Source organism: Engraulis encrasicolus, chromosome 14 (assembly GCF_034702125.1).
Source record: "Engraulis encrasicolus isolate BLACKSEA-1 chromosome 14, IST_EnEncr_1.0, whole genome shotgun sequence".
Classification (NCBI taxonomy): domain Eukaryota; kingdom Metazoa; phylum Chordata; class Actinopteri; order Clupeiformes; family Engraulidae; genus Engraulis; species Engraulis encrasicolus.
Window position 1 is genome coordinate 11,611,781 of NC_085870.1, and position 27,406 is coordinate 11,639,186.

At 48.0% G+C, this 27,406-nt stretch overlaps 1 protein-coding gene across 3 annotated transcripts in view; it reads left to right on the forward strand.

Annotated features, from left to right (window-relative positions):
* Positions 1 to 27,406, forward strand: part of LOC134462070 (ataxin-7) — a 60,168-nt gene that overhangs the window by 12,570 nt on the left and 20,192 nt on the right. For all 3 annotated transcript variants that reach the window (XM_063214924.1, XM_063214926.1, XM_063214925.1), the window contains one exon: positions 11,111 to 11,215. In XM_063214924.1, coding sequence (XP_063070994.1) covers positions 11,111 to 11,215 — 105 coding nt within the window. The remainder of the gene's footprint in view (positions 1 to 11,110; positions 11,216 to 27,406) is intronic.

The following is a 27,406-nucleotide window of genomic DNA, read 5'->3' on the forward strand; positions in this document are numbered from 1 at the left end:
CTATGCGGCCATTACACTACATTAGCCCTTGAAAACGCAATCATTCGGACGTCGAGTCGTAAGGAAGTCTTTGAGAGTTCTAGGCAAGTTGACGTGGGAACCTTCAGTCTGAAACGGTGAATCACATAAGAGTTTTTAAACCCCCGCTGGCGACTGCGCCCAGGTAATCAATCAGATTGTCATTATGTCATTACCAGGTCATTATGTTATTATTCTTCATATATATTACGGGAGAGAGGGGAGGTTGTGTCATTGAGCTTTGTTCATGTCCGTGCACGCTGTCACCTTGTAATGCCTTAAGTGCCGCCAGTTCAGAGGCTGTCTGCCTCTGGCTTGTTGGTCTCGCAAGTAGGGAAAAAGGGCTTACATACTGTTCCTTGCCATGGCACTTATCTAACCATGCATTTGCACTGGCAAAACAATGGAGGCAGTGTGTGGCGGTAGTAGCTCGCTGCGCCGTGGCAGGCGATGTTGCGAAAATTTGGAGCAAATCATTTTGGATCGGAGACTTTGAGTCTGTGGCGAGGCGGAACCTGTCTGGTTTGTCCCAACTCCACCCCACCCACTACCACAGCTCCCTTTGTCCTGTGTTTTTGTTTTGTTTATCCCTCTGTCTCTTTGTAATGCATGCGTTTGGTTCCCTTTATCTGCATAAAATGGCCGCGTTTGAGGACGCTGAGACAGGTGTGTCGTCACTGGCTGTCTGTTTGTCTCTGTCTGCCTTTCCAAGTAACTGTCCAGGGACTAGCCTGATAAGTTTAAGGTCCGGCTCATATAGGTACAATCTGTCTGTCTGTCTGTCTGTCTGTCTGTCTGTCTGTCTGTCTGTCTGTCTGTCTGTCTGTCTGTGTCTTCTGGCCCTCTGAAGGTGATTGGTCTCTTGTCTTTTTCCGAGGGTCAGCACCAGAGGCAATTACTCCTCCAGGGCCTAAGGGAGGGATGGGTAACTTTCATGATAAGGAGGGCCACATTTTTTTCAACGCCACCATCGGAGGGCCACATGACCATGCATGGACCTGAATGCAACTCGCAGAGTTTAATGTGCAGTCGGTTTCTCACTGACTGCCCATATTGATTGGAAGGAATAGGAGTGTTCTCTATCGGCCAGTAGTATAATTACAACAGATAAATGCAGAAGTGGTTTAAAAAAATCTTGTCATTATTTAATGTTGAAGTTGTGTTTTATCTAAGGGCCACATTGAGTGAGGAGGCAGGCCCTAAGGAGATGATGAAGAGGCCAATTACTAGTAGGGCAGTCATGGGTAAGCGGTTAGGGCATCATACTTGTAGCACAGGTTGGTGGGGGGAGTAATTAACCAGTTCTCTCCCCATCCTCCATGACTGAGGTACCCCGAGCATGGTACCGTCCCACTGCACTGCTCCCTTGGGGCGCCAATGGGGGCTGCCCCCTTGCACGGGGGAGACATTAATGCAATTTCTTGGTGTGCAGTGTGCACTTGTGTGCTGTGGAGTGCTGTGTCACAATGACAATGGGAGTTGCCGTTTCCCCGATGGGCTTTCACTTTCACTTTAATGTGTCGCGACAGACTCATACCGGTGTACTGTTACACAGACAAGCTTAGCTGCCATCTCAAAGCTGTTTCCCCTTTCTCTTTCTCTTTCTGATTCTCTTTTAGATGTTTTGGTTTGATGGTTAACCAGCCAGCCGGTTGGGAAAGCAGACAGGCAAGCAGACAAACTGAAGCCTAATTTATGTTTTTTTTGTGCAGAGCCTCTGCGTCTGTCAAATCTGTCTCTGTGCGTGACCACGCCCCCTGCGCAGAGGTGCTGTGCGTGTGATCGTGTACCTAAAAAAAAAAATCCTGATGAGGCGATGGACGCGAACTTCGCAGACAAAAGGCGCTGTGATTGGTCGGCTCCGCTACTTCCTTTTTCCCGTGGCAGTACAGCACCAGGACTTTGCGAACTGGTTCGCGACCAGACCCAAGGGACACAGTGGCAGAACTGTCATTTGCCTTTGAGGCCCATGTTTCACTCATTCACTATTAGTAAACAATACAGTGAAAAGTACACCTCGAGAGATCTGAGTTGCATTGTTTTGATATATTACACAGTAAATAAGTGGACATTGTGGGAGAAATCCAGACAGGCATCCTATGACAGACATGCTAAGGATGTGTATGTAGTAAGTAACATTTATACACCATATAGTGCAGGGGTAGGGAACCTTTTTCATTCGAGGGGCCACTTAAAACTCATCCGAGGGCCATAAAAGTCCTCCGAGGGCCGTACTATGAACACAAAACCCCCTGCACTTTAGGCCTATAATGAAGGCAGCCACCTTTAAAACAGACCCCACCTTCTCTTGGTCCCCTGAATATAACGTAATTGTATTGCAAATGTATTTTCTAAGATTCTTTTACAAAATATGTCATATTTCATGTGAAGCTGCATAACATTAAAACAATATCGAGGGCCGGATAAAACAGCCTCAAGGGCCGCAAACGGTCCTCGAGACACAGGTTCCCCCCCACCCCTGCTATAGTGAGTCAACACCCCCTCACTATATAGTGAATAGTACACCATGCAGAGTGTGGGCTAAATGTTTTGTGCCCCCGACACTATACGCTGTGATTGTGCAATGAGTGCACATTTTTAGAGGCAGTACTCGAAAGAAATAAAAGTCCTATACACATGTAATGCATGACAACTTGCACAGTTCTGCGGTGGAGTGTTAGTAAACCTCCTTGAAGCCTCATACATTACGGCCGGCCGAAACCTTTTGGCCAGTGGTATCTTATCTGTGTGTAAGTGTTGCTGTGATTTGGGAGGTCGTGGGGTCTAGCCTTGGGTAGTGAATTTAGCATGGACGAGTACCACACACACACACACACACACACACACACACACACAGCCTATGCTCAGGTTCTGGTGATGCGCAATTAACTGTAATCCATAATCTGTAGAGTTTATGGTCTACAGTTTGACTTGCCTGGAGATGGGGGGGACCAGCCCACCCACTACCACAGCTCCCTTGTCGTCGTCCCTTCTCCATCTCTCTGTAAAGCATGCCTTCCTTTCCTAACCGCATAAAATAGTCATGTTAGAGGAACACAGCTATGTTTTCACTGTAACTGTGTTACACTTAGCTAACGCCTTTATCCAATGCGACTAAGTTATTTACAGGGCATTGGTTAAAGTCCATAGAGCAGCGTGGGGTTAGGTGCCTTGCTTAAGGGCACTTCAGCCATTCAGGATGAAGGTGTAAGGAGATGGGATTGAAACTGGCAACCCTCTGCTCTTAAGACCACCTCCCTAACCACTATGTCAGGGCTGACCCCAATATTTACAGGGCCAAGCCAGAGAGAGTAGAGAGAGAGAGGTTCCATTGGCCCATTGTCTCCGGGTTCTATTATTGGGGGGGAAATCCCCCTTTAGGCAGACCTAGGCAGACCTAAGGACTGTTCTATTCATTGTAGGAGTATTATGACACACCCCTTTAGGCAGACCGGAACCTGGTCATGTTAGGTGCCCATAGCAACCTATTATGTTGGCATATCTCTATATACTTAAAGAATCTCTGGCCAAGCCGTTTGATTTCTGCTGGTCAGTGGCTGGAGCGGAGCAGGTCGTGGGGCAGGGAGGCAAGGGAAGGATGGCACGGCTGGATGAGCACATGTTGAACGCGACCCTGGGGGTTTGCGAGGTGGTAACAAGAGAGCTCCCGATCCTGCGGTGTAACAACGGAGAGCTGTGAAAGAGGAACACGATGAAACCTTTTTTTTTTAAATGCCTCTAGTCTAGTGGATTAGCATCTTGCTAAAATTTCATCCGTGATTCTTGTGTTGAATCAGGGATTTCTTAAGTGTTGCATAAGTTGTTTTCCCTTATCGTTTTTTTTCTCCCTTTTCCGTGTTTCCTGTTGAAATTTTTCCTCAGGTGATTTGGCATGCCTGCAAGTGGGAAAATGGGAATCTCCTGAAAATCACTTTCACTCCCCCCTTGGCGGACTCAGGTTAGCTCTGGGGAGGAGGTGGAACAGTGATTATGCCCTCCAGTCCTGGGAATCCTCTGCCTCCCTCTCTCTCTCTGTCTCTCTCTCTCTCTCTCTCTCTCTCTCTCTCTGTCTCCCTCTCTCTCTGTCTCGTCAGTGTTAGTTGTTCAGTCAGATCCTGCTGAAGTGGGAGCATTCTCATTGACCCTCCACGGATGACTACACCTCTGTTGTGACTCACTCCTTTTTTTTCATCGTTGACCCCCCCCTCTTCCTCCGTATTTTTTTTTCTCTCGTTCACACCATCCTCCTCTCTTGTTCAAACAGACGTTTTCCCACTCCCACACACACAAATGGAGATGTGAGCACACCGACGGCACTTCAAGACACAGTGATAACACACACACACACACATGGGCAGTCATGGGTGAGCGGTTAGGGCATCAGACTTGCATCCCAGAGGTTGCCGGTTCGACTCCCGACCCGCCAGGTTGGTGGGGGGAGTAATCAACCAGTGCTCTCCCCCATCATCCTCCATGACTGAGGTACCCTGAGCATGGTACCGTCCCACCGCACTGCTCCCCATGGGGCGCCACTGAGGGCTGCCCCCTTGCACGGGTGAGGCATAAAATGCAATTTCGTTGTGTGCAGTGTGCAGTGTTCACTTGTGTGCTGTGGAGTGCTGTGTCACAATGACAATGGGAGTTGGAGTTTCCCAATGGGCTTTCACTTTTCACACACACACACACACACACACACACACACACACACACACACACACACACACACACACACACACACACACACACACACACACACACACACGCAAACACAAACAAACAAACAAACACACACACACACACATGCACACACACACACACACACGTGCGCACACACACGTGTACACAGACATTCCCCACACTATAGCCAACACTCCCCCACCAAACACAGTCATCCGTGGAAACGGTAAAGGCCCGGCTCATCGGTGAGCGAGCTACAGTAGCCTGCTGAGTGTTAGGTGTGATCTCATTGATTATCCCCCCTCCACTAGCTGGATGCCACTGGTCTCTCTGACAGGCGGGCAGGTGGTGGGTGGGTGGTGGTTCAGACATAAGTGTAGATGGAGTGGTACCGACTGACTGTGTGTGTGTGTGTGTGTGTGTGTGTGTGAGAGGGAGAGGGAATGGGGAGCAGGGTGGAGCGGTGAGCGGGGTAGTACGGGCTGTCTTTGTGGCCTCGCTACGCTACGCTGCGTTGCGTTGTGTTGCGCTACGGCACATCACGCTGGGGCTGGGGCTAGGGCTGGACTGTCTGTGCCGGCCGCGCTGCTGCCTGCTGCCCTGCTGCTCTGCTGCTCTGCCCAGATCGTTCATCACTGACAAAGAAGGGGACGAGGAAAAAATTATCTGGATTTTCTCTCATGCACAGAAGCTTGCTTGCTTTCTTTCTCGCTCTCTCTCTCGCTCTCTCTCGCTCTCTCTCCTCCACTCTCTCTCTCTCTCTATCCCTCTCTCTCTCTCTATCCCTCTCCTTCTCGCTCACGCTTTTATTTATTTCTACACTCTCTCACCCCTGTCTTCCTCACACTTTTTTTTTGCTCCCTCTATCCGCAAGATTTAAAGTAAAATGGCCCTGGTTTATGCGAAGAACAGCTGGCTTTGTTCGCTGAAGTGTGCGTAACTGGCACAACACACTAACAGGGCTTGGAGTTGTGCAAATGAAGTCCAATACAACAACATGCTTGTGTTATTATTAGTCCATTAATCCTGCATTTCACCAATCATATAATTTGGTTTTCTAGGGTTTTTTTCTCCCCAATGAAAACCGCACACACACTATGATAGTCTTTGCCAACAGCACTTGTGTTCAACTACATCTTTGTCTTTACTCTGGGCAGCAGGTGTATTTTACAATGTAGGCCCTACTTGTTAAATATGTTACCCAAGAAAATTAATAATCAAGCACATTGGTTGTCAAGTGCAGTAATCTGTCGTTAGGAAGCCACTCTGTGCATCATCCAGCTGGCGGGTGCCTCACGGTAGGACGTTGTCAATGGAAAAAGGAGGCCCTGCCGTGGCCAAACGGTAGGGCACTTGCCTGCCATGCGGCTCACCCGGGTTCGATTCCCGGCCCGGGTACTTTGCCGACCCCTCCCCATCTCTCTCCCAATTCGCTTCCTGTCCACCTCTCACACTGTCCTTTTTACAGTTGAAAAAGACCAAAAATAAATCTTTTTTTTTTTTTTTAAAGAAAAAGGAGTTGGAGCACGCTGCAGTTTTAAACCTTTTTTTAAATTTGTGTATACAAGTAAATGGTAATTGCCGTTCTATAGTCATTAAGGATCGGGGGACAAATGATCATATCCTTGTTCCGAGAGCCCAAGCAAAAGAAAGCTCCACCTTGTCATTTACTGCTCAGGAATCTTGCTCGAGGAGCCAAGGTGGCATTTGACATGCAGGTTTTATGGAGTTGGCGCCAGCGCTGGACAATTAGCTTGTGTTTGAGTGCGGGTCATTTTCGACGGAGGAAGGCTAATCCACCTGCTCCGACGATGATTAACGCAGCGAAGCCAGCGGAGTGGAGTGGAGTGGAGTGGAGCGGAGCGGAGTGGAGAGGAGTGGAGTGGACTCGTTCGTGTTAGGAACGGCTTAATGGTGTCGGGTATAGGTTCCGTCTTCTGGAGGGTCCTCGGGGGTCCGATTGCTTTGCCAGTCAGCCGGCCGGCCCTGCAAATGAACCCTCCTCCTCCAGCAGCAGCAGCAGCAGCAGTAGCACCACCATCCACCCACCCACTTAGTCAGCCCTGCCCGCGCCTCTTAATTAGTCCGAGCAATTAGCAGTGCCTTCTTCGATGCGGGCTAACGCTGGACTAAAAACCCTCCGCAGCTGAGCTTAATGCATCTTATTTATGTTGCTATAAGATTCTGGTCCTATGTAGTCGTTAGTATTGGCCTTGTCGTTTAGCGGTGTCTCACCACATGATCACATCACATCTTTATTTTATCTTGTGTCGTAAGATTCTGCTTCTATGTAGTTGTTATTATCCGCAGTGCCTCATCAGATGAATAACTCATCATGTAGCTTGAATCTTTTGCTGTCGTTAGATGTTGATTCTGTGTTGCATGTCCTTGCTATTACTAGACACCACAGACCACACACTGGGGTTTACCTTCAGTTTTATAGAAGATGGCCCTCTATAACCACAGGTCTGCTAGGTCAGTGTTTCTCAACCTTTTTTTAGGCGAGGCACCCTTTCAATTCATTAAAACATCTCAAGGCACCCCAAACCAACAAGCCGTAACAAGGCATCGTATCCGATACCACACAAGCTTAGAAAAGTAGCACATTTGGAGATGTCACACGACCTACGTTCAAAGTTGCAGCTGACTGGGGCGACCTATATTTACTTTATTGTGCGAAAATGCCGATGAAAGATTCCACTGACTAACATTAACTTATCAATTTAGACAAATATGTATTATATTACATAATTTTTTTTATCATCCACGTTTCCCCCCAAGGTGCCCCGGCACCCCTGTTGTGAAACACTATGCCAGAGAGAGTAGAGAGAGAGAGGTTCCGCTGGCCCATTGTTTCCGGGTTCTATTATTGAAAGGGGGAGGGGGGGGGGATCCCCTTTAGGCAGACCTAAGGACTGTTCTATTAATTCTAGGAGCATTATGACACGCTCCTTTAGGCACCGGAACCTGGGCACGTTAGGTGCCCATAGAAACCTATTATGTTGGCATATCTCTATATACTTAAAGAATCTCTGACTATGCTATGTAATGCTGCATGCAACACTCAACTATGTTTTTTTTTCATGTAGCGATATGTGCATGTGGTTGGTGGTATATTAAACAGTGTGTGAGTAATTGCACTGTATAGTTATTTATTGTGCAGATCTGCTGATGATATTTTATTCTAACCTAATCAGGCAGAAGGCTCTTGAAAATATGCCACCCCCAAGACACTGTTGGTTGTCACGACAGATAAGGAAGATTGTGCTCTTCTTTTTTCTTGAGGAATAAAAATTCTTTAAGTTGATACATTTTATCGCGCACCCAAAGACTTTCGTTTTTCCAAGAAGTTGAGTGCGTCCTTTGCCAAAATTTATTTTTTCTTGCTCACTTCTCTTGTACTTACTCTCTCATTTCTCTTATACTGTATGTACTCCCTGACAAAAAAGCTTCCAGAATTTTTTGGAGCATGCACTTTTTTTTGTTTTGGTCTATAACTCATGGAGAGCACATTCCTAATGTACAATTGAAAGTGCAGTTTCGTTTGCCAAAACTCTCAAATTATGCTCCTCAGATGCTCACCTTTGTAGTTCCTCCTTCCTTGCCCATATCTCCTCTCCTCCAACCAACCTCCACCTCCCTCACCTCCTCTTTCCTCCCAACCTTCCCACTCTCCTTGCTCCCTCTTTTCTCCCTCACTCCCTTCCTCATCCCTTTGCCCCTTTTCGCTGTCCCTCGATCTTTTTATTTACGTTATTTTAGCGATGCACTGATACCGATACTGGTATCGGTATCGGCACAATGCTTGCTCGTTGACTAAGTCACAGATACTGCTATTACACAAAATAACGCAACATCTTGACACGTTGCGTTGACATGAAGGCAGCATGGGAAACAAGCTCAGCCTCATGCATTCACTAACATGTAAATGTACGTGGACAATAAAACAAAATATCACAGGTGGAAAAAACAAGGCTATGCATTTATTTTCATCATATGTTGGGGGGGGGGTAAAAGTATTGGTATTGGTACTCAGTATCGGCAAGTACAGATATTAATGTATTAATGTATGTATGGGTTTTTGAAAAAAGTGGTATCGTACGTCCCTAGAATATACCTCCTTTGCACTCTCCGTCTGCATCCTCCTTTATCCCTCTCTCCATCTTTTCCTCCCTCGCTCTCTATCCCTCGTTCTTGCTCTTGTTCTGTGTCAACTGAGTCCATCTCTCCTCTCCCAACCTCCCTACACTGCATCGCTCCTCTCTCGCACTCTCCCTCTGCATCCTCCTTTATCTCTCCATCCCATTCTCCCTCTCTCTATCCCTCGTTCTTGGTCTGGTTCTTCATCTGTGTCAACCGAGTCCACTCTCGTTTGTAGCGTAGCGGGCGCGCTCCTCCGGCAACCTTTGGAATTCTGCCGCGGCTGCCGACTCTCCTCTTTGCCGCTTATCACTGCACTCGTTTCCTGTCTGTCCTTCTGAAAAGAAAACAAAGAATTGAGGCACCGTGCCGTAATCTGCAAAAAGGCTCCCTCATGTGTGCCGTCTGCTGTCTGCCGGCTTGCACGTGGTGCTCAATCATTTCCACTCGAAATTCGTAAACAAATAAATGCAATAAATAAAGCAAGTGTCCCCTCGTTGCCCGTACCACGTCCTTGGCTAAACCAGACGGAAGCCTCGAGTGTCTAGTCGCTCGCCTGACGCACGCACACACTCCCCCACATACAGACACACACACACACACGACACACACACACACGACACACGACACACACACACACACGACACACAGTTCAGCACAGCGCTTGTACACACTAAATCGTGCAACACCGTAGTTGAATGCTGCAACAGTGTTTGTCTTCAGGCAGGAGTTCACTCAGGTCACTGCACCCACCCACACCCCGCCACCACCACACACACACACATGCACCAGCCCCCAACCCCCGCGTCTGTAATACCAGCATTGATTTATGAATTATTCTCGTCCGCATAGAAGCTATCTGTGTCTGGAGGCCCCCATGTACTGGTGTACTTGCAGTCGCTGGTTAAGCTCTGCCAATCAGCCCCCCCCCCCTCCATCTCCATCTCCCCTCTGGCCCCTCTGGCCTCTGATCTCCCTGGCTCAGTTCAGCTCCGCTCAGCTCAGGAGTCCACGCCGGCCCAGTGCCGGGCCAGTGCTGGCCCCATCGTCGTCATTGGCCCCTCTAGCGGACGTACTAATGACTTGTCAGACCACCACTCAGTGCTACCACTTTACCTCACCTGTGGCTCATCCTCGCTCCGTGTCACATTTGCATAACGAGAAGTGCACATCTGAAATCACCAGCATACTAATGGCTGACACTTTTTTTTTACGCTGTCTTTTTGAGTATATCCACACAGGCCAGCCGACAGGGGGGGCACAAAGGGGTATGTTGTCCCGGCCCCAGGGGGCCCAGAATTGGGTCACCATTACATTGTAGGTATTGGGTAGGGGGCCTTTTCAGATGACTTTGTCCTGGGCCCAGTAAAAGCTGTCAGCGGCCCAGTATCCACATGTATAATGGTGTAATAGTATGTACTTTCACTGTACATATTACATATTGCTAACCAATACTTATTATATGGTTGTGACGTCATCGGTCGAATGCTCCATTCATTTCAACGGGGCTCCCCAACGTTCGCACGTCTGTTATTTTTCGATAACGGACGGGTTGGTCTATAACAGACCGCTGTCAATGGCAACAAGACTTTTCACTGCTAAAGCGACTTTTCAACAAGACTCTAATCAGCTGCTGTGATGGACAACACCTGTTGTCCTGGCTACCTAGCTGTTGCCTAGCGGTGTTTCACAACGGCACTGTTTTGTTTTGCGCAGCAACAATCTTAACATTAAATAGGCCTAAAGAAATGTCCCCGCCATGTGTGAATCATTTAAGTATATCCATATAATAAGCGGGTTAACTTTCGGCGAGTCGGTCGCTTTGTGGAATAGCAGCACTTCAGAGAGAACAAGACCCCTCCGCTCCGCGTCGGGGTCTAAAGATTCTCTCTGTCGTGCTGCTATTCCACGGTAGCGACCTTCTCGCCGAACGTTAACCCTTACATAATGCTTCATACTGTATGGAATTAACATAACGCGGGAAAGTGAAATGTAATGTAATCTTCACCACTTGTGTGTTTAGTACTGTATTAAAAAAGAAAGTTCACCATACCATAGGACGCTTTTGCACTCCTCAGTTTGAACAGGTGAATCGCATGTAACCAATGGTTCAAAGTAGTAGCAGTAATTATACTGCACACCATCGCAAGTGTAAGGGACGGTATGAAAGATATTTACTTACTAGTATTACAAAAAACACATGAATAAATCTGTTAGTCTAATGTTGTTGTTGTTTTCTGTTTGTTTGTTGTGTGTTGTGCCCTTGTGGTGTTAGACATGGCCATCTTCGGCCAGTGCCCGGCCCAGGACGACTTCTACCTGGTGATGTGCAGCCACTGCAGTCAGGTGGTCAAGCCCCAGGCCTTTCAAGCACACTACGGTGAGTGGAAAACCTCTTCACGCCCGACACACACACACACACGCACACACATGCACACACATGCACACACACACACACACACAAACACACACACACACACACACACATGCATCTACGTGCACACACATGCACCTACGTGCACACACACTGTAGACACACACACACGTTCATAGTACACATGCACATACGTCCACACACACTCTTGGGTCTAGACACCCTCACGCGTATGCATATGCACATACGTGCACACACTCTAGACACACACACAAACACACATCTTCCACACACACGCGCTACTTGCAGTAGATCAGTGGTTCTCAACCTTTTTTGAATACACTCCGGCTTGACCTCATAAGCCTCCCAAAGTCCACTTGAGCTCATCATAAGCCTGCCAAGGCCCCCTTAATATTGTAAAATAAAATATACTAATAGACTAATTCCAAGAACACGGTTAAGTGATAAACCTGGCAAGGTTGACTTACAGCAGTGTTTCCCAACCTTTTTTGTCTCGCGTACCCCCTAAACCTCTTAGTTGTGCCATGACTACCCCCTAATTCATGTTCTGTATCGCTTTCTCTGACCTGGTGTGACTGCTCTATATATTTGTTATAACATTAACAATTTTCCAAGTACCCCCTACAGTGTGCTCGCGTACCCCTAGTGGTACACATACCCCTGGTTGGGAAACACTGACTTACAGGAAGTGGTAAACCTGCTAATAGATAGTCCACAGGTGTAATTTGGTTTAGAAAATGAGGACGGCAGGCTCTTCTATTAGATGATTTCCCGCAGCATCAGGGTTAATTTAACCTGGTTTACTACTGAGCCAGGTTCTTGGAACAACCCCCCTGATGAGTGTGGGTGTGGGTGTGTTGTCAATGGCTGTATCTCAAAGTCAAGGATCCTGGCCTTAACAGTTCAGTTCAGTTCAGTTCAACTTTATTGGTACCCGAATGTTAGCTGGCTTTGCAGTTTAAAAGAGAAGATGGCTGTCCTTACATCAGAACCACAAGACACATGACACATAAACATGGAGTCTAAAAAAAACACATGTAGGCTACACAAAGAGATAAATAAAATATATAACGCCCAGTGATTGAATACTCTGCGGAATTCACCAAAAAGTATCCAATCACTGGGTATTTCACATCCTAGGAAGGCCAGGATCCTTGACTTTGACATACAGCCAATGTGGCAAGTGGCCTAATGTGGCTGCGCTAGGAAAAATCTATCCCCTGAAGTCACCTGTGTGCAATTGTGTGTGACCTGACGTGTCCCTGGCCTAGCCCCTGGTGGTGGCTTCCACCCGGCAATTTCCTGTTCCTTCTTGTACTGGTGGACAGTGAAGTGAATATCTGCACAGCATGCAAATAGTAAGTGTGTGTGTGGTGACTGTATATGCAATTGGGCACCTTAATCTTTCTTTTAGGATAATTGAAAAGTGTACTCAAAAAATGCATACGTGCATAAAAGTACACGCACACACACACACACACACACACACACACACACACACACACACACACACACACACACACACACACACACACACACACACACACACACACACACACACACACAGACTGCAAGCCCTGCGCTACAACATGCTAAGTGCCCAGGGAGCCTCTTCACACAGCTTTAGATAATGCAGACAGAAATCTACACCAGCACATGGGACTTAAAAAACACTCTAGACACAGACAGATGGATACACACACACACACACACACACACACACACACACACACACACACACACACACACACACACACACACACACACACACCTTTCATTGCTTTTCATTTTAATAAATGGAGGGGTGTGTGGGTGTGTGTGTGTGTGTGTACGTGTGTGTGTGTGTGTGTGTGTGTGTGGAGAGAGAGAGAATGAGCAGTGTGGACTGGAGTGTGCTGCATGTAGGCAAAGCCTTTGATATTGGCCGCCAGAGAGTTCTGTTTACAATTCTCGAGTTAATATTTGATGTGCCTCTTGGATGGCTCCCTCCGCTCCCCTCCTCTCCCCTCCTCGCCTCCCCTCTCCTTCGCAGGGGTTATTTTCATACATCATGTGAGGGCCCTTGTCTGCAAGGTGTCAGAAGCGGCGCAAGAGCCAGCACGCCCAAGTCAGGCAGCCCAGCCCAGCCCAGCCCAACCCGAGACAGACAGAGAGAGAGAGAGAGAGAGAGAGCAGGGTTGTTGTTGCATGACACGAGGACTTAATCGCTGGGCTTTGACCCCTTCTCCGTGCAGCGTGAGTTGTGAGAGCGAGGGAGAGGCTTGATGAATAATGGAGAGGAGAATCAAGAGATCGTTTGCTATGCTAGTCATTAAAAAAGGGGGTGGAAGTGGCGCACGGAACATGTTCCTCTGATGCATGTGGGGCAGCTCCCGGCGTCCGTTAAGTGGTTGTGGGAATGTTATTCGATAGGACAACACAGACACAGGATGCAAATTCCTTTAGTCTCTTCCGGAATCCGTTTCACACTCCAACCCCAAATCAAACCCCAAACCACTTCAGCCAGCCCTGGGGTACTGTAGTGTAAGGACGGGGGGGTTATATCATAGGACCCTGACCCAAGATGCTAATTTCTTCAGAACTCTCCTTCGGAATCTGTTCCGGACCCCCCACCCCCACGCCTGACCGAAACCCAAACCCACCTCAACCAGCCCTGAGATACTGTAGTGGAAGGACCGTAGGTCCTGAGATATAATATACAGGGTTCGTACGGTCATGAAAAACCTGGAAAAGTTATGGAATTTGAAAATTCAAATTTCCAGGCCTGGAAAAGTTATGGAAAACGTATTTTTGGTCAAAAGTTTTGGAAAAGTCATGGAAATCCATCCAGTGTTTCATCAATTATCTCTTTATGAAGTTGATGCCACGGCGTAATAAAATCTAAATGTCCGAGTTCTCGTGGAAATGTTGTCTAGTGCAGGCTGCGTCTGCCTAACCATGTGTTGCCAAATTGAGTGGGTTTCAGATAACGCATGTTGTAATGGCTCCAGGCCGGTTTCAAGCGTTTTTGGCGCTAGAAATCAGTCACACCTGGCAACCCGCCTCGTAACGCGCGAGCTAGATGTAGTGTGTGCGTGGTGGTGAGAGGTGATCATAGCTCTAATCCTAGAAAAGAAATGTGGTTCTGTACGATATTACAGCATGCCGCGAAGTGTTACTTCAACAATGCGCGGCTTAACTTTATGAAAAGATGATCAACAATGGCTGGAGAGGACGAAAGTTGTGATGTGTCCGTCCGATATGGGCGAAGCAGCGGCACTTGTTAGCCACCTGAAGGGCAAGATACAGCAGGCGGTTACCTCCTCAGCTACTAACAGGTTAGCAGTTATACGCGTTTTAAAATATTTAGCGGTTCCACTGAAACGTAGCTAATGCCAAAAGGAATACAATCCTAAGACCTGTTTGGTCTTGGTTTAATTTGCCAGATAGGGCACCAAGCGAACCTTAATGCTTTCGGTAAACCCCGAGATTTTGATATTGATCAGCAATGCACCTGCTGCCTGCGGGTGAACTTGTCCAGTGTGCTGAAAGATTACATGAAGTAGTCCGTACAGTAGTCTATGTGCAGCTGACCGCGAGCCAAACGATTACCAATGTCTGCATGACGCGCCTGTTTTGAAATACGGTATAAACGGCAGCGTGACTGGAGTTTGAAAAAGTCATCTGTGGCTTTGTTTTCAAATCGGTCAGATCGTTGTAACACAAAATGAAACTCACCCTAGCATCTCCTTGAGTGGGCGTCAGACTAGAACTATGCCACGAACAGTGCAGTCTCTCTCTCTTTCTTTTTTTTGCTCCAGCAACGACCACAACAAATGACAACATCATTCTTACAGGAGCCTTTGGACCAGGGGTGTCAAACATACGGCATCCGGCCCGCCGGGAGGGTTCCATCCGGCCCGGAGAAAAAAAAAAAAAAAAAAAAAAAAAAAGTTTTTTTTTTTTGTTTTTTTTTTTTAACTGAAATAGCCGAAATGCGCAATTACGGCCCTCGGGGCAAAATCGAAACCTGCATGACATTAACCCAATGGTCCCTCTGTTACACTGTATATATGTAGTAAAGTGCACCTCACACTTCTATTATAAATAGTGAATTTGTACTGTAACAGGCATTTCATAAAGCTCATAATATAGACCTCATATATAGAGATAAAATGTTAATACTTCTTATTTGTATTGTATTGGTATTGGTTGTAATTAAATAATAAATATAATAGGATTTGTATTGGTTCCTAATAGCTCAAACTGGAAACGGGATGTTAGAATGCATGAAAATGCAGGAAATTACATATAAGAAATACAAAATGTTCTGGGGGTAAACCCCCAGACCCCCGGCTAAAATGAACTGTCCCATATTTAATTAATTGACGGTTGCCAATGAATGAATGAAGTCAAGGAAATTTTGCATAGGATTATCAGTATTGCATTGCTTTCTACATATTCAACACACTTAAAACGTGATAGTACTGAACACTAATCCTCTGCTTTACGTTTTTTTTTTTTTTTTTTCCGCGATGATGTTACTAATGCGGCCCGCTTGAGGTCCACGTGGGTTGTATGCGGCCCCCGGACCAAAATGAGTTTGACACCCCTGCTTTGGACTGTTGTGCTTAGGCAGGCCTATGATTTCTTACTTGGGCAGGATGAGCATTTATCCATCTCCATAGAGAGCATGTTGATATAAATGTGTCTTCATGATGATTTCACGACCTAATTTGCTATAGGCTGGCCTAGGCCTATTCATTTTCATTTCTGACTGTACATTAGACAAGCGAATTATACAACATTGGTGAATAATAGCAGAATTAATGTAATACAACATGAAGTATAATGGTTGCTTATAGCTTGTAGTAAAAGATAACCTATAGTATGAATATGTTTATTGTTTACATATTTGTAATATAGGCTATGTAATATATAATATAATATGCCATAGTCTATAGTATAAATATATACACTAATTACATATTTATAAATATAGGCTACGTAATATAGCCTGTAATATAGCCTAATACGCCCCCACCCCCACCCCCACCCGCGCGATTGGTCATTGGTTTTTCGGTCCTGGAAATTCAGAAAAAGGTTTTGGAAAAGTCATGGAAAAGTCATGGAAAAAAATTGATGAAAAAGTGTATGAACCCTGAACATAGGACCCGGACCCAAGATACTAATTTCTTCAGAACACTCTTTCGGAATCTGTTCCGCACCCCCCACCCCCACGCCTGACCAAAACCCCAACCCACCCCAACTAGTCCTGGGATACTGTCGTGAAACGTAGGTCCTGAGATATAAAATAGGACCCGGACCCGGACCCAAGATGCTAATTTCTTCACGACTCGCTTTCGGATTCTGCTCCGGACCCCCTAACTCCCACGCTTGACTGAAACCCGAACCCATCTCAACCAGCCCTGGGATACTGTAGTGAAACTGAAGGTCCTGAGATATAAAATAGGACCCGGACCCAAGATGCTAATTTCTTCAGAACTCTCTTTCGGAAACTGTTCCGTACCCCCCACCCCCACGCCTGACCAAAACCCCAACCCATCTCAACCAGTCCTGGGATACTGTCGTGAAACCGTAGGTCCTGAGTCATAGCATAGGACCTGGACCCCAACATGCTAATTCCTTCACGACTCTGCTCCCAACTCTAAACCAACCCCCAACGCACCTCAGCCAGTCCTGGGTTATCGCATTGGCACGTCCTGGGGTGTACCATGTCTCTGCCCTGGCAGTGCTACCAGGGCGTTTGGGGATTCCCCGTAGTAGTCTTGCGCGCAGACTTTCAGTCAGGAAGTCTCGGCGCTTAGTAACGCGTCCTGCATGTGTGGCCCCTGGATCAAAGCGTTGGCGCCTCGCAGAGCCTTCCCATTTGCATAGCTGTTGTGCGAGTCACGCACCATCTCCAGTCTCTCCCTTGGTTACTACTGCAAAGAGAGTTGAGAGAGAGAGGCGGGCAAGACAACTCCCACTTTGAACCAACCAGGCGTCGGACTTGGTTCCTGTGCCCGTCGTCTGGCTGGCTGGCTGACTGGTTGGCGCGTGCCAAGCCTTGCTCAGGGAGTCTGGATCGGGCCTCTGTTCTGCCACGTTTCTTTTTCTGCTGTGTGTGTGTTTTCTCTGCGTCTCAGCACTTGGGCAGGTAGCGGCAATAGCAGCAGCAGCTCTATACTCAAGGTCAACGGTACCAGCTGTGCTAGGCTGCCTGTAGCAACCTCAGAGAGATGGAACACTAGAGGGAGACCGGGAGAGGTAGAGAAGGAGAACGAGCGAGCAAGAGAGAGAGACAGAGACCCATAGAAGTCATTTAGAGAAAGTGTGCAAGGAAGAGAATCCGAGTGTGTTTGTGTGTGTGTGTGTGTGCGTGTGAGAGAAGAGTCATAGAGGAAGAATGTGGGAGGGAGAGTGAGGGAAAGAGGAAGCAGTAGTAGTGGTGTCGGGTGGCGACGGTGTAGCTGCAACATCGCGTCCCCCTGAGCTATGATTCGCCATCCTGCGCCTCATCACAGAGACACTTCTTTTTTATATATAAATATATATATCGCAGCAGCATTTGCCAGTACTGTACTGTGGAGAACATTGAGCATAAAAAATTACCTCTGGGAAGTGATTCTCCTTTAGATAAAGGGACCGGGTCGGGGTTTTTTGTTAGTGGAGGAAAAAAACAAGTCTTGAGGAGATGCCTCACTGAGATGTTGACACTGAAAGTACTGAGTGTACAGTGTAGCGATCAGTATCACTGTGATCCTGAAAAAGGACAGCCTAGATTCTGAACATACTTCTCAAAGTAAGTGTGTGTTTGTGTATGTACTTTATTAGGGGCAGTCATGGGTGAGCGGTTAGGGCGTCAGACTTGCATCCCAGAGGTTGTCGGTTCTACTCCCGACCCGCCAGGTTGGTGGAGGAAGTAATCAACCAGTGCTCTCCCCCATCCTCCTCCATGACTGAGGTACCCTGAGCATGGTGCCGTCCCACCGCACTGCTCCCATGGGGCACTGAGGGGCATTGAGGGTTGCCCCCTTGCACGGGTGAGGCATAAATGCAATTTGTGTGCTGTGGAGGGCTGTGTCACAATGACAATGGGAGTTGGAGTTTCCCAATGGGATTTCACACTTTTTTATGTGTCTGTGATGCATGTCAGGACATTTTTTTCAAGTGTGTGCTTGATTATGTGTGGTTTGGCTGTTCTAGTATCACTGAAAAAATAGAGGTACACTTGTTTTTTTTAACTTCCACACAGTTTTGGGGTTTCCCCTAACTGCTTTGCAACTGGACCCCCGAGAAGAATAGGGTGCTGGAGGTGGGGTTGGGTGTCAATGAAGTACCGGTACTGGAGAGTAGACAGAATGAGGCAATTAAATTGCTCAATCCCAGTACGACTTCTGTGTGTAAGGCCAGCGCGCTGTCTTTTGTGACCGCACTGTAAAAATAAGCCAAGCCATTTTATGTGCGTAGACACGAATAGTGCTTCCGAATAGTGCTTCCTTTTTTCATATTCATTAGTATGGAATGGCAGAAATGTGTAGCGTAACCTTGAAAGGAAAACGGCAGTCAACAGCGCATTTCTTTTCTCTTTTCTCTACTTTTGTTCAACATGGCAATACTTGCCTAAGGTAACCTGTAGCGCTTGAGTGGCTTGCTTGAGGAGTGTTTGATGTCTCATTGTAGGGGCTTTCATCTGGCTTTGTCATGCCTCGCGCGGTGTGGACCTCCTAATCAGCCCCACTGTACATGCACTAAGCTGGGCCACGTGCTGCCACCATATCATCACACGCGCACCTCTTGTTTTTTGCCCTTCTTGCTCTCTCTCTTTCTCTCTCCCTTTTTTTTTTCTCTCTCTCTCTCTCTCTCTCTCTCTCTCTCTCTCTCTCTCTCTCTCTCTCTCTCTCATACTCATTTCTTTTTACGTGCCGTGACCATTTAACAATCTCAGTATCCCGCCAATTCTCTCCGGTGATTTGACGGAACAGCGTCGTGCCATTGAAACCAGACCCCCCTCGCTACCGCAGGCGGGCCCGCGAAGGATTGTGAGTAAGCCGGGGCCAATTTCATGCAGCCTGTTGTGTCGGGGCAGAGAAGAAGAAGGAGAAGGGGGAAAAAAAGATCTCTCTTCTGCTGTTGCTGAAGCAGCCTGTCTGTTGCCGAGTGAGATGGCATTCATTATGTTTCGAAAGAGTTGAGGCTCACATTATGGTCTCATGCAGGAGGGGGAAAAAAAGAAAATAAGAAAAATACATAAAATGAAAACCCTACGTTGGCTGTCTATGCTTGGTGTGCGCGTGCGTACGTGCGTGCGTGCGTGCGTATGAGGGAGAGCATTACAGAGATTTGCACGACAACATTACTCCCCCTGCCTGCCTGTGCATCTGTGGTGTGAGTAACTGGACCTCTGAGTAGTAGCAGGTCAGATTTGGGCTGGTTTGTTTTCATGGTGTCGTGTGCATTACCCAGCCAGGAGCCTGGGGGTGTGATGCATCTCTATGGACCCCCACACCACACCACACTACACTCACCCAGACCGGAGAGACCTGCTGTCTCTAGCCAGAAAGGGGCTCATCATCATCATCATCATCATCATCATCATCATCATCATCATCATCATCATCATCATCACCACCACCAGTGCTGCTGCTATGAGGATGATACAGGCTGCTATGACACAGACTTGAGCAGTGAATAACCACCAACCAGCCCCCCTCTCCCCCATCCTGTTCCATGACTGAGGTACCCTGAGCAGCATGGTCGTGGTGCTTTACCCGTGCCAAACTTACCAGGCACCCATCCAGCTGAGCTGGTTCATTTCCCTGGTGACAAGTAGTGTGCATTAGCCAGCCTGTAGCCTAGAGGCGTGATGCCTCTCTCTGGACCTCCACATCATACTCGCCCACCAGGTGAGAGGCAGAGACCCGTTGTCTCTTGCCAAAAAGGGGCTCACTGTCATCACTGGTTGCTGTTGCTGTGAGGATGACGGACTTCAGCAGAGGGCTGGGAGTAGCCAGCCCTCTCCCCCATCCTCCTGCTTGACTATGGTACCCACTGCATGATACACACACACAGACTTACTCAGAAAGCTTGACCAGGGCTGGATTAAGATGGCCTAGGGCCCCAAGGATGGATTGCTTGCCCCCACAGAAGGCAAATTGCATGACACATTAATATATATTCTGCATCATAATTTGGAAGGATAAATGAAGGATAACATATCTGACAACTGCGGAGAGGAGCATTACCAAGATTTAAAACAATTTTTGCTACATCTACAATTTTCGATTTTTTTTTCCTCTTTGGTCAGATCCTAGGCCAGGGGTGTTCAATTAAATGTCACTGAGGGCCAGTTTTTCAAATTCCTCTCATTAAAGGGGCCGGACATGGAATCCATATGTAACCGCATGCAGCATGATGTCCAAGGTGAGGGTGTGAAACACTGTAACTTTCCAGACAGAACAGATTTTCGCTTTTCTATTTCACCTTGTGATGGTCTATTACGAGACTATTTCAGATATCACTCTCATGTGCATAGGAGAAATATCCCTAACTTGAAGTGTTAGTGGTCGCAAATTACTCACAGACACTGATAGTGCACATACATGATGGTACACATTGCTTTCCTTTTGTCCTGACCTTGTGAGGGGCCAGAACCTTGCAGTTCAAGGGCTGCATCTGGCCCCAGGGCCGACATTTGAATAGCCCTGTCCTACGCTGTAGCCATATCAAGCCTGTGCATTAATCCGGCACTGAGCTTGACATTTCTCACTGGAAAGGCATCATCCGCTATGGCACAGATTTGAGCAGTGAGTAACCATGCCTGAGGTACCCTGAGCATGTCGGCACATATGCGCCCACACCTCTACCTGGAAAGGGGTTCATGATCACCACCAGTTCTGTTGCGATAAGGATGACACGGGCATCAACAGCGAATCAGAAATGGAATAAAAGGAATGGGGCCGATCCGATCAACACAATTCAGAGATCGGATCGTAATTCACCCAAAATTTCCGATACTGACCATGACCCAGGTGCATACAGTTGTATTCGTTTTCAGGATGGAAAGTGAAAAAAATGTTTGTCGGTGCATCCCTCCTCCATGACCAAGGTAGGCTCAAAATGGTACCGTCCCCACACAAGACTCAACTCGAGACCCGACAACTTGGGATCATCACCATTTGCTATGGAGATGATGCAGAGCAGGTTTGGGCAATGATTAACCAGCCCTGCTCTGACCCATCCTCCTCCATTACTCGGGTACCTTTTGCATGCTACCGTCCACACTTGACTCAACCCGGAAATCCCTCAGCAGACTGAACTGGAGACCCGACAACTTGGTCATCATCATCACGAGTTGCTATGAGGATGATGCAGGCTTGAGCTGTAAATAACCAGCCGTCTCTTCCCTCCTCCATCCTCCATGACTGAGCTGACCCTCCACATGGTACTGTCCCCACACAAGATTCACACAGGGACCTTGACATCACCAGTTGCTGTTGCTATGAGAACGCCACAGGCTTGAGCAGAGGCGATTGTCCAAGCGAAAATGTCAAAGGAGCGAACATTTGAAAGAAATGTGCCACTATTGTAGCAAAGTTTAAGCTGTTATTTTCCATTTAGGGGCTTGGGGTTCCCACACCTCTGGGCTTGAGCAGTGTATAGGCTGCCCTCTCCTTGGAATATCCTCCTCCATCCCTGAGGTACCCTGAGCATGGTGGTACCGTCTCCAAGCCATACGTTCACCCACCCAGAGATCCAACGTCTCTAGTCAAAAAGGGGCTCATCACGCACTGCTCCCCTGGCTGCGCCTGTTGGGCTTCCCCCAATTGCTCCTGGTCAGTCATGAAGGCCATTTTGACGCTTGCACTGTGTGTAGCAATGACAAAAATGAGACTTTCTTTAACAATGTATTGCGAAGTCCTGCACACCTTGAAGGTATCTCTGTCAGTAGGGGCAGCTTTTCTGTGTACTACAGTCTTCAGGTTTCAGAGGAAGAGCACGCCAAAAAAATAGAGTGGTGAAACCGTAAAGAAGCAGTGTTGCGCTCTTGAACCGCTGACACCAAAAAAGTGAGACTTGTCACTTGACGAAAATGGGACTTTCACTTCACTGGAGGAGGTCTGTTTGTGTGGCACTGGTGGGAGATGGTGAAGTGGCATCAGTGGTGGAGCAGTAGTGTTGCACCGATACCATTTTTTGGCCCCGATACCCGATACCTGGCTGTGCAGTATCGGCTGATACCGATACCATACCGATACCGATACCACCCTATTTGAAATGTATATGAAGGGCTGTAGTGCATACTACTTGGATGTAAAATCATTGCATGGCTTTGTCAGGCTGCTGCCTACCTTTGTGAAACAGGAAAAAGACTAATACAAAGTGAATCCAGCAAAACTTTTTATACTTTTTAAATACCTCTATGAAATAACTAATTTCAAGGCTGTTTAAGTGTCATACAAGCACCTGTAAATGGTAGCGGTGCCCTATTTCTTGGTACTCGCCGATACCGATACCACCATTTTATTTGCCGATCCACCGATACTGGTATCGGTATCGGTGCAACACTATGGAGCAGTGCTGGAGGTATGGAGTGCGTCTTAATATGCGACCTTGCCTCCTCCACTTGCCTCCTCCACTTGCCTCCTCCACTTGCTTCTCGTCATGATGACATCACTGACAACAGCATTATATTTCAATATCTTGCAAAAGCTCAATTGTAGAGTCTTTTTCTCATTTGCAATTGGGATGGTGAATGAAAAACAGTCCCTCAAAAGTTGTTGTGGCTAGGCTGACAGCTGGGAAACTTTATCGTTTTCTCCACGGAGGAGGGGCCAGGAGGCGGGACGAGGAGACAAGCGCAAGTGGAGGAGGCAAGGTTGCATATTAAGACGCACTCAGAGTGTACTACTCGCGAACATCGGAGAGCAGCATGGAAGCATGGAGATGTAGCCAGCAGCACTGCAGCCTCCCAATGCATTTGATTCCTAATTTATGAAGACTAGATGAACAAAGAAGACTAACCAACTCCCAACTGCTTTCTCTCTCACGCACGCACACACACATACACACAACACTCACATTCGGTCTCTCTCTGTGTCAGTCACATGCAGCGACTGTGTACACCACTATGTCAATGGGTTCATCCATCCCTCGTAAACCGGTTTTCTTTTGTTCATACTTTTCTTTTTCACACACACACAGACACACACACACACACACACACACACACACACACACACACACACACACACACACACACACACACACACACACACAAACACACCACCCCCCATTCTCCTGCATGGTATACACACACACACACACGCTTCCACAATTGCACTGGCTTTTTCGTTGACTGCGCTGGCTTGTTTGTGGGGTGGAGCTTTGGAAGTGTGTGTGCGTGTGCGTGCGTGCGTTCTCTGTATGTGTGTGGTGCTGTACTTCACTGGCCAGGACTGCGTGAAATGAACTCCACTGCCACCCACCCTCTCTCTCCTTAGCCTGCTTCTCTTCAGTCTGGCTGACAGGAGCCCTCTGCTGCTGCTGCTGCTGCTGCTGCTGCTGTCTGCAATGTGTGCCAAAACATCAGCTAGTACGGTGTACTGTTGCGTGGCTACGCGTGTGCACACGTGCATCTGTGTCTCTGTTTGTGTGTGTACTGCACTGCACTGCACTGCACCGTGTACCTTGTACTGCACGTTTGTGTGTGTGTGTGTGTGTGTATGTGCTTGTGTGTGTATATGTGTGTGTGTGTGTGTGTGTGTGTGTGTGTGTGTGTGTGTGTGTGTGTGTGTGTGTGTGTGTGTGTGTGTGTGTGTGTGTGTGTGTGTGTGTGTGTGTGTGTGTGTGTGTGTGTGTGTGTGTGTGTGTGTGTGTACTGCACTTAACCGTGTACCCTGTACTGCACGTGTGTGTGTGTGTGTGTGTGTGTGTGTGTGTGTGTGTGTGTGGCGCATTTGCTGGCGTAGATATTTTGGCACGACTGGCCCCCGGGTGTGCCATCGATCCCCGTCGGTAACACAGTATCCTGTGTAAACATGTCAGCTCAAGGAATCCCTCCCCCCCCTCCCTGCTTCACTCCAGGGATACTACTCCTCTCCTCAGTCCTCCTCTCCCCCCTCCTCCTCTCCTCTCCTCTCCTCTCCTCTCCTCTCCCCCCTCCTCCTCTCCTCTCCTCTCCTCTCCTCTCCTGGATGGGGAGCGGTCGGGTTCGGCACTCACCTCGTCTCGGGTTGCTACCCTCCAGGGAAGCCGACGGGAATGGGGGTACAAACTAAGGTGGTCAGTTGTCCTGGGCCCAGGGAGAGAAGGGGGGCCCAGAATTGTGTTTTCATTACATTCCATGTGTTGGGTGGGGGGGTCCTTTCAGTGGACTTTGTCCCGGGCCCAGCCCCAAGCAGTCAGCGGCCCTACTGCCCGCCATAACCTGTGCTGTTGTGGTGTTGTGGGGTGATTGGAGGTTGGCGGTTGGGGCCTGTGGTGGTGCCATGGCCTAGCCAGGGGCCTCTTTTGTTGCCTTGTCGCCGCTTTGGCGACATCAACTTGTTTTGGAAGCTCAACTTCCTTGACGTGGCGTGCTGCCAAAACTCATTCACTATGATACACTCTCTCTCGGTCTCTCTCATTCTCTCTCCTTCTCTCTCTCTCTCTCTCTCTCTCTCTGTCTCTCTCTGTCTCTCTCTCTCTCTCTCTCTCTCTCTCTCTCTCTCTCGACTCTCATGTCGTCTAGTGTTTCCTGCTTTCCTCATCTGTTGGGTCCTTGGCCATGGCGATCACTTCCAGTAGTGAGCAGTGAGAGAGAGAGTTATGCTGCCAGGGCAGGGCAGGGCAGGGCAGGGCAGGCGTGGCGTCAGTGTCACGACTCACGGGGTAGTTGTTATGGCTGCTGAGGCGGGGGCTGCTGGGAGTTCATTGGGGTCATCATCAGGTGTTACCTTTGAGTAGATTAGAATTTTGCCAACATTTTGAGTTCTCATTATGATGTCATAAAGACTTTGCGAGATTTTTAACATAGACTTCTACGGGAGCAGTAGAGTGTTCAAGTTAAATTCTAGAAGAACTGGGAAAAAGTCCTTACTCCTCAAAGGGTTAAACGCGGATCAAGAAACAAGACATTGGTCGCTTTTTTTTTCATATAGTTTTTTTATTTTATTTTATTTGTCAGTCCATTTTAACTGACCTAGGCACGGTTTTACTGGAGACAAAGGACATGTGATGGAGGCTACAGCACAGCAGGGAGGAGGGCACAGTGATTGGGCAGGGACATACGGAAGTGGCAGGGGCAAAGGCGGGCGGACTGGTTTTTGGGGGTGGGGGTTTGGGTGTGGCGGCAGGGGCTAGGGGTTGTGCTGGTGGTCTGATTGCTGGGTGAGGGTGGTGGAGGGCTTTTCTGCAGAGGATCGGACTGTTGGGTGGGGGGGGGTATTAGTGGATTGGTGATTAGTTAGGGTGGGAGGGGGTGGTGGTGTTGGTGTGGTGGATGTAGGGTGGGTTGAGGGGTTGCAGGGAGGAGTTGGTGGTCTGGCAGCTGGGCAGGGGCATGTGGGATGGAAGGGACCGGGGCATAAACGGGGGTGTTGGTGGTCTGGTTTGGTTGTGGGGGGTGGGGGGGGCACCACTCTGAAGCACACGCCCGCTGAGACAGACCACTGGCTGACAGCCCAGAGCTGCATGGCGTTAGGCAGCAGCAAACTGTGTGTGTGTGTGTGTGTGTGTGTGTGTGTGTGTGTGTTGTTACCCCTCTCTCTCTCTCACACACACAATCTCTCTCTCTCTTTCTTTCTCTCTGTCACAAACACACACACACACACACACACACACACACACACACACACACACACACACACACACACACACACACACACACACACACACACACACACACACACACACACACACACACACACACACACACACCTGTCTAACAGTAGGTGTGTGTATGCACGTGTGGAAGAGAATGGTCTGATTCTTGCCATGGGCTGATTCAGTGTGTGTGTGTGTGTGTGTGTGTGTGTGTGTGTGTGTGTGTGTGTGTGTGTGTGTGTGTGTGTGTGTGTGTGTGTGTGTGTGTGTGTGTGGTGCCGCTGATGTGCCAGCCAGCCAGTGAGAGTGAGAGTGTGAGTGCCACTGCTGTAGAGCTGCTGTTTGTCCTCACATGCTCAGTGTGCACTCGCCTCTCCCATTACAGACACACACACACTCTCTTTCTCTCTCTCTCTCTCTCTCTCTCTCTCTCCTCTCCCTCCCTCTCTTGTGCTCTCTTTCGCTCTCTGTCTCTTGCTCTCTCTTCCCTTTCCTCCGTCTACCTATCTAACTCTGTCTTCATTCATCCCTAGTGTAAACACCAATAATATGCTGTTGTTACCCCCCCCCTCTCTCTCTCACACACACACACTCTATCTCTTTCTTTCTCTCTGCCACACACACACACACATACACACACACACACGCGCTGCGTGTGCTCTGATCAGCAGGGAATGTGTTAAATGTTCCAGGACTATTACATCAGCAGCGAGCTGAGCTGAGCTGATGCCTCAGCAGCGTGTTCAGATGTGAAGTGTTTCCAGAGCGTAGCCTAGTGTAGTGGGAGTCTCGCCGGCCCGGCCTGTAAACCTGGACTCTATAATGAGGTGCGATCTGAGGGCTTTCCCCACTAAAGGGTCCAGAAATTCAAAATTTGCAACTGAGGGAGAATTCCTTACATGTTGCAAACTTCCAATTTTCAGCTCTTTAAAAAAAAAAATCTTTGATTATGATGTTGCAATGATGGTTGATTTTTTTTTTTTTTTCATCTCCAAAAGGATGCCGTTTTAGAGATTTTTTTTCTCGTAATGTATGATTCTGCTGTAACAGCTTTTATGCTTCCAATGCTGTGATGTACAGTAGATAACCTCTCTAGCGCGTTGGACTATCTACATATGATCTGTTTAATTTCCGCCATTCCACACACTCACTAGATTATTTTGAGGGTGTGATTGTCCACTTAAGTGGTATAGCAGTTCACTTGAGTTGAATATCTTTAGGGTGGGATGAATGAAAGAGTGGACTGACTTCAACGTTGATTTGTGATTTGAAAATGGTTTCCACCGTCTGTGCAAGCAGCTGTGGTTCTAGAGGAGTGACTCATCCGCAGTTGTCATCTGAAGTTTAGTCTGAAGTTCTCTAGCTCCTGCTCTGAGTGTGGCTCTTGAC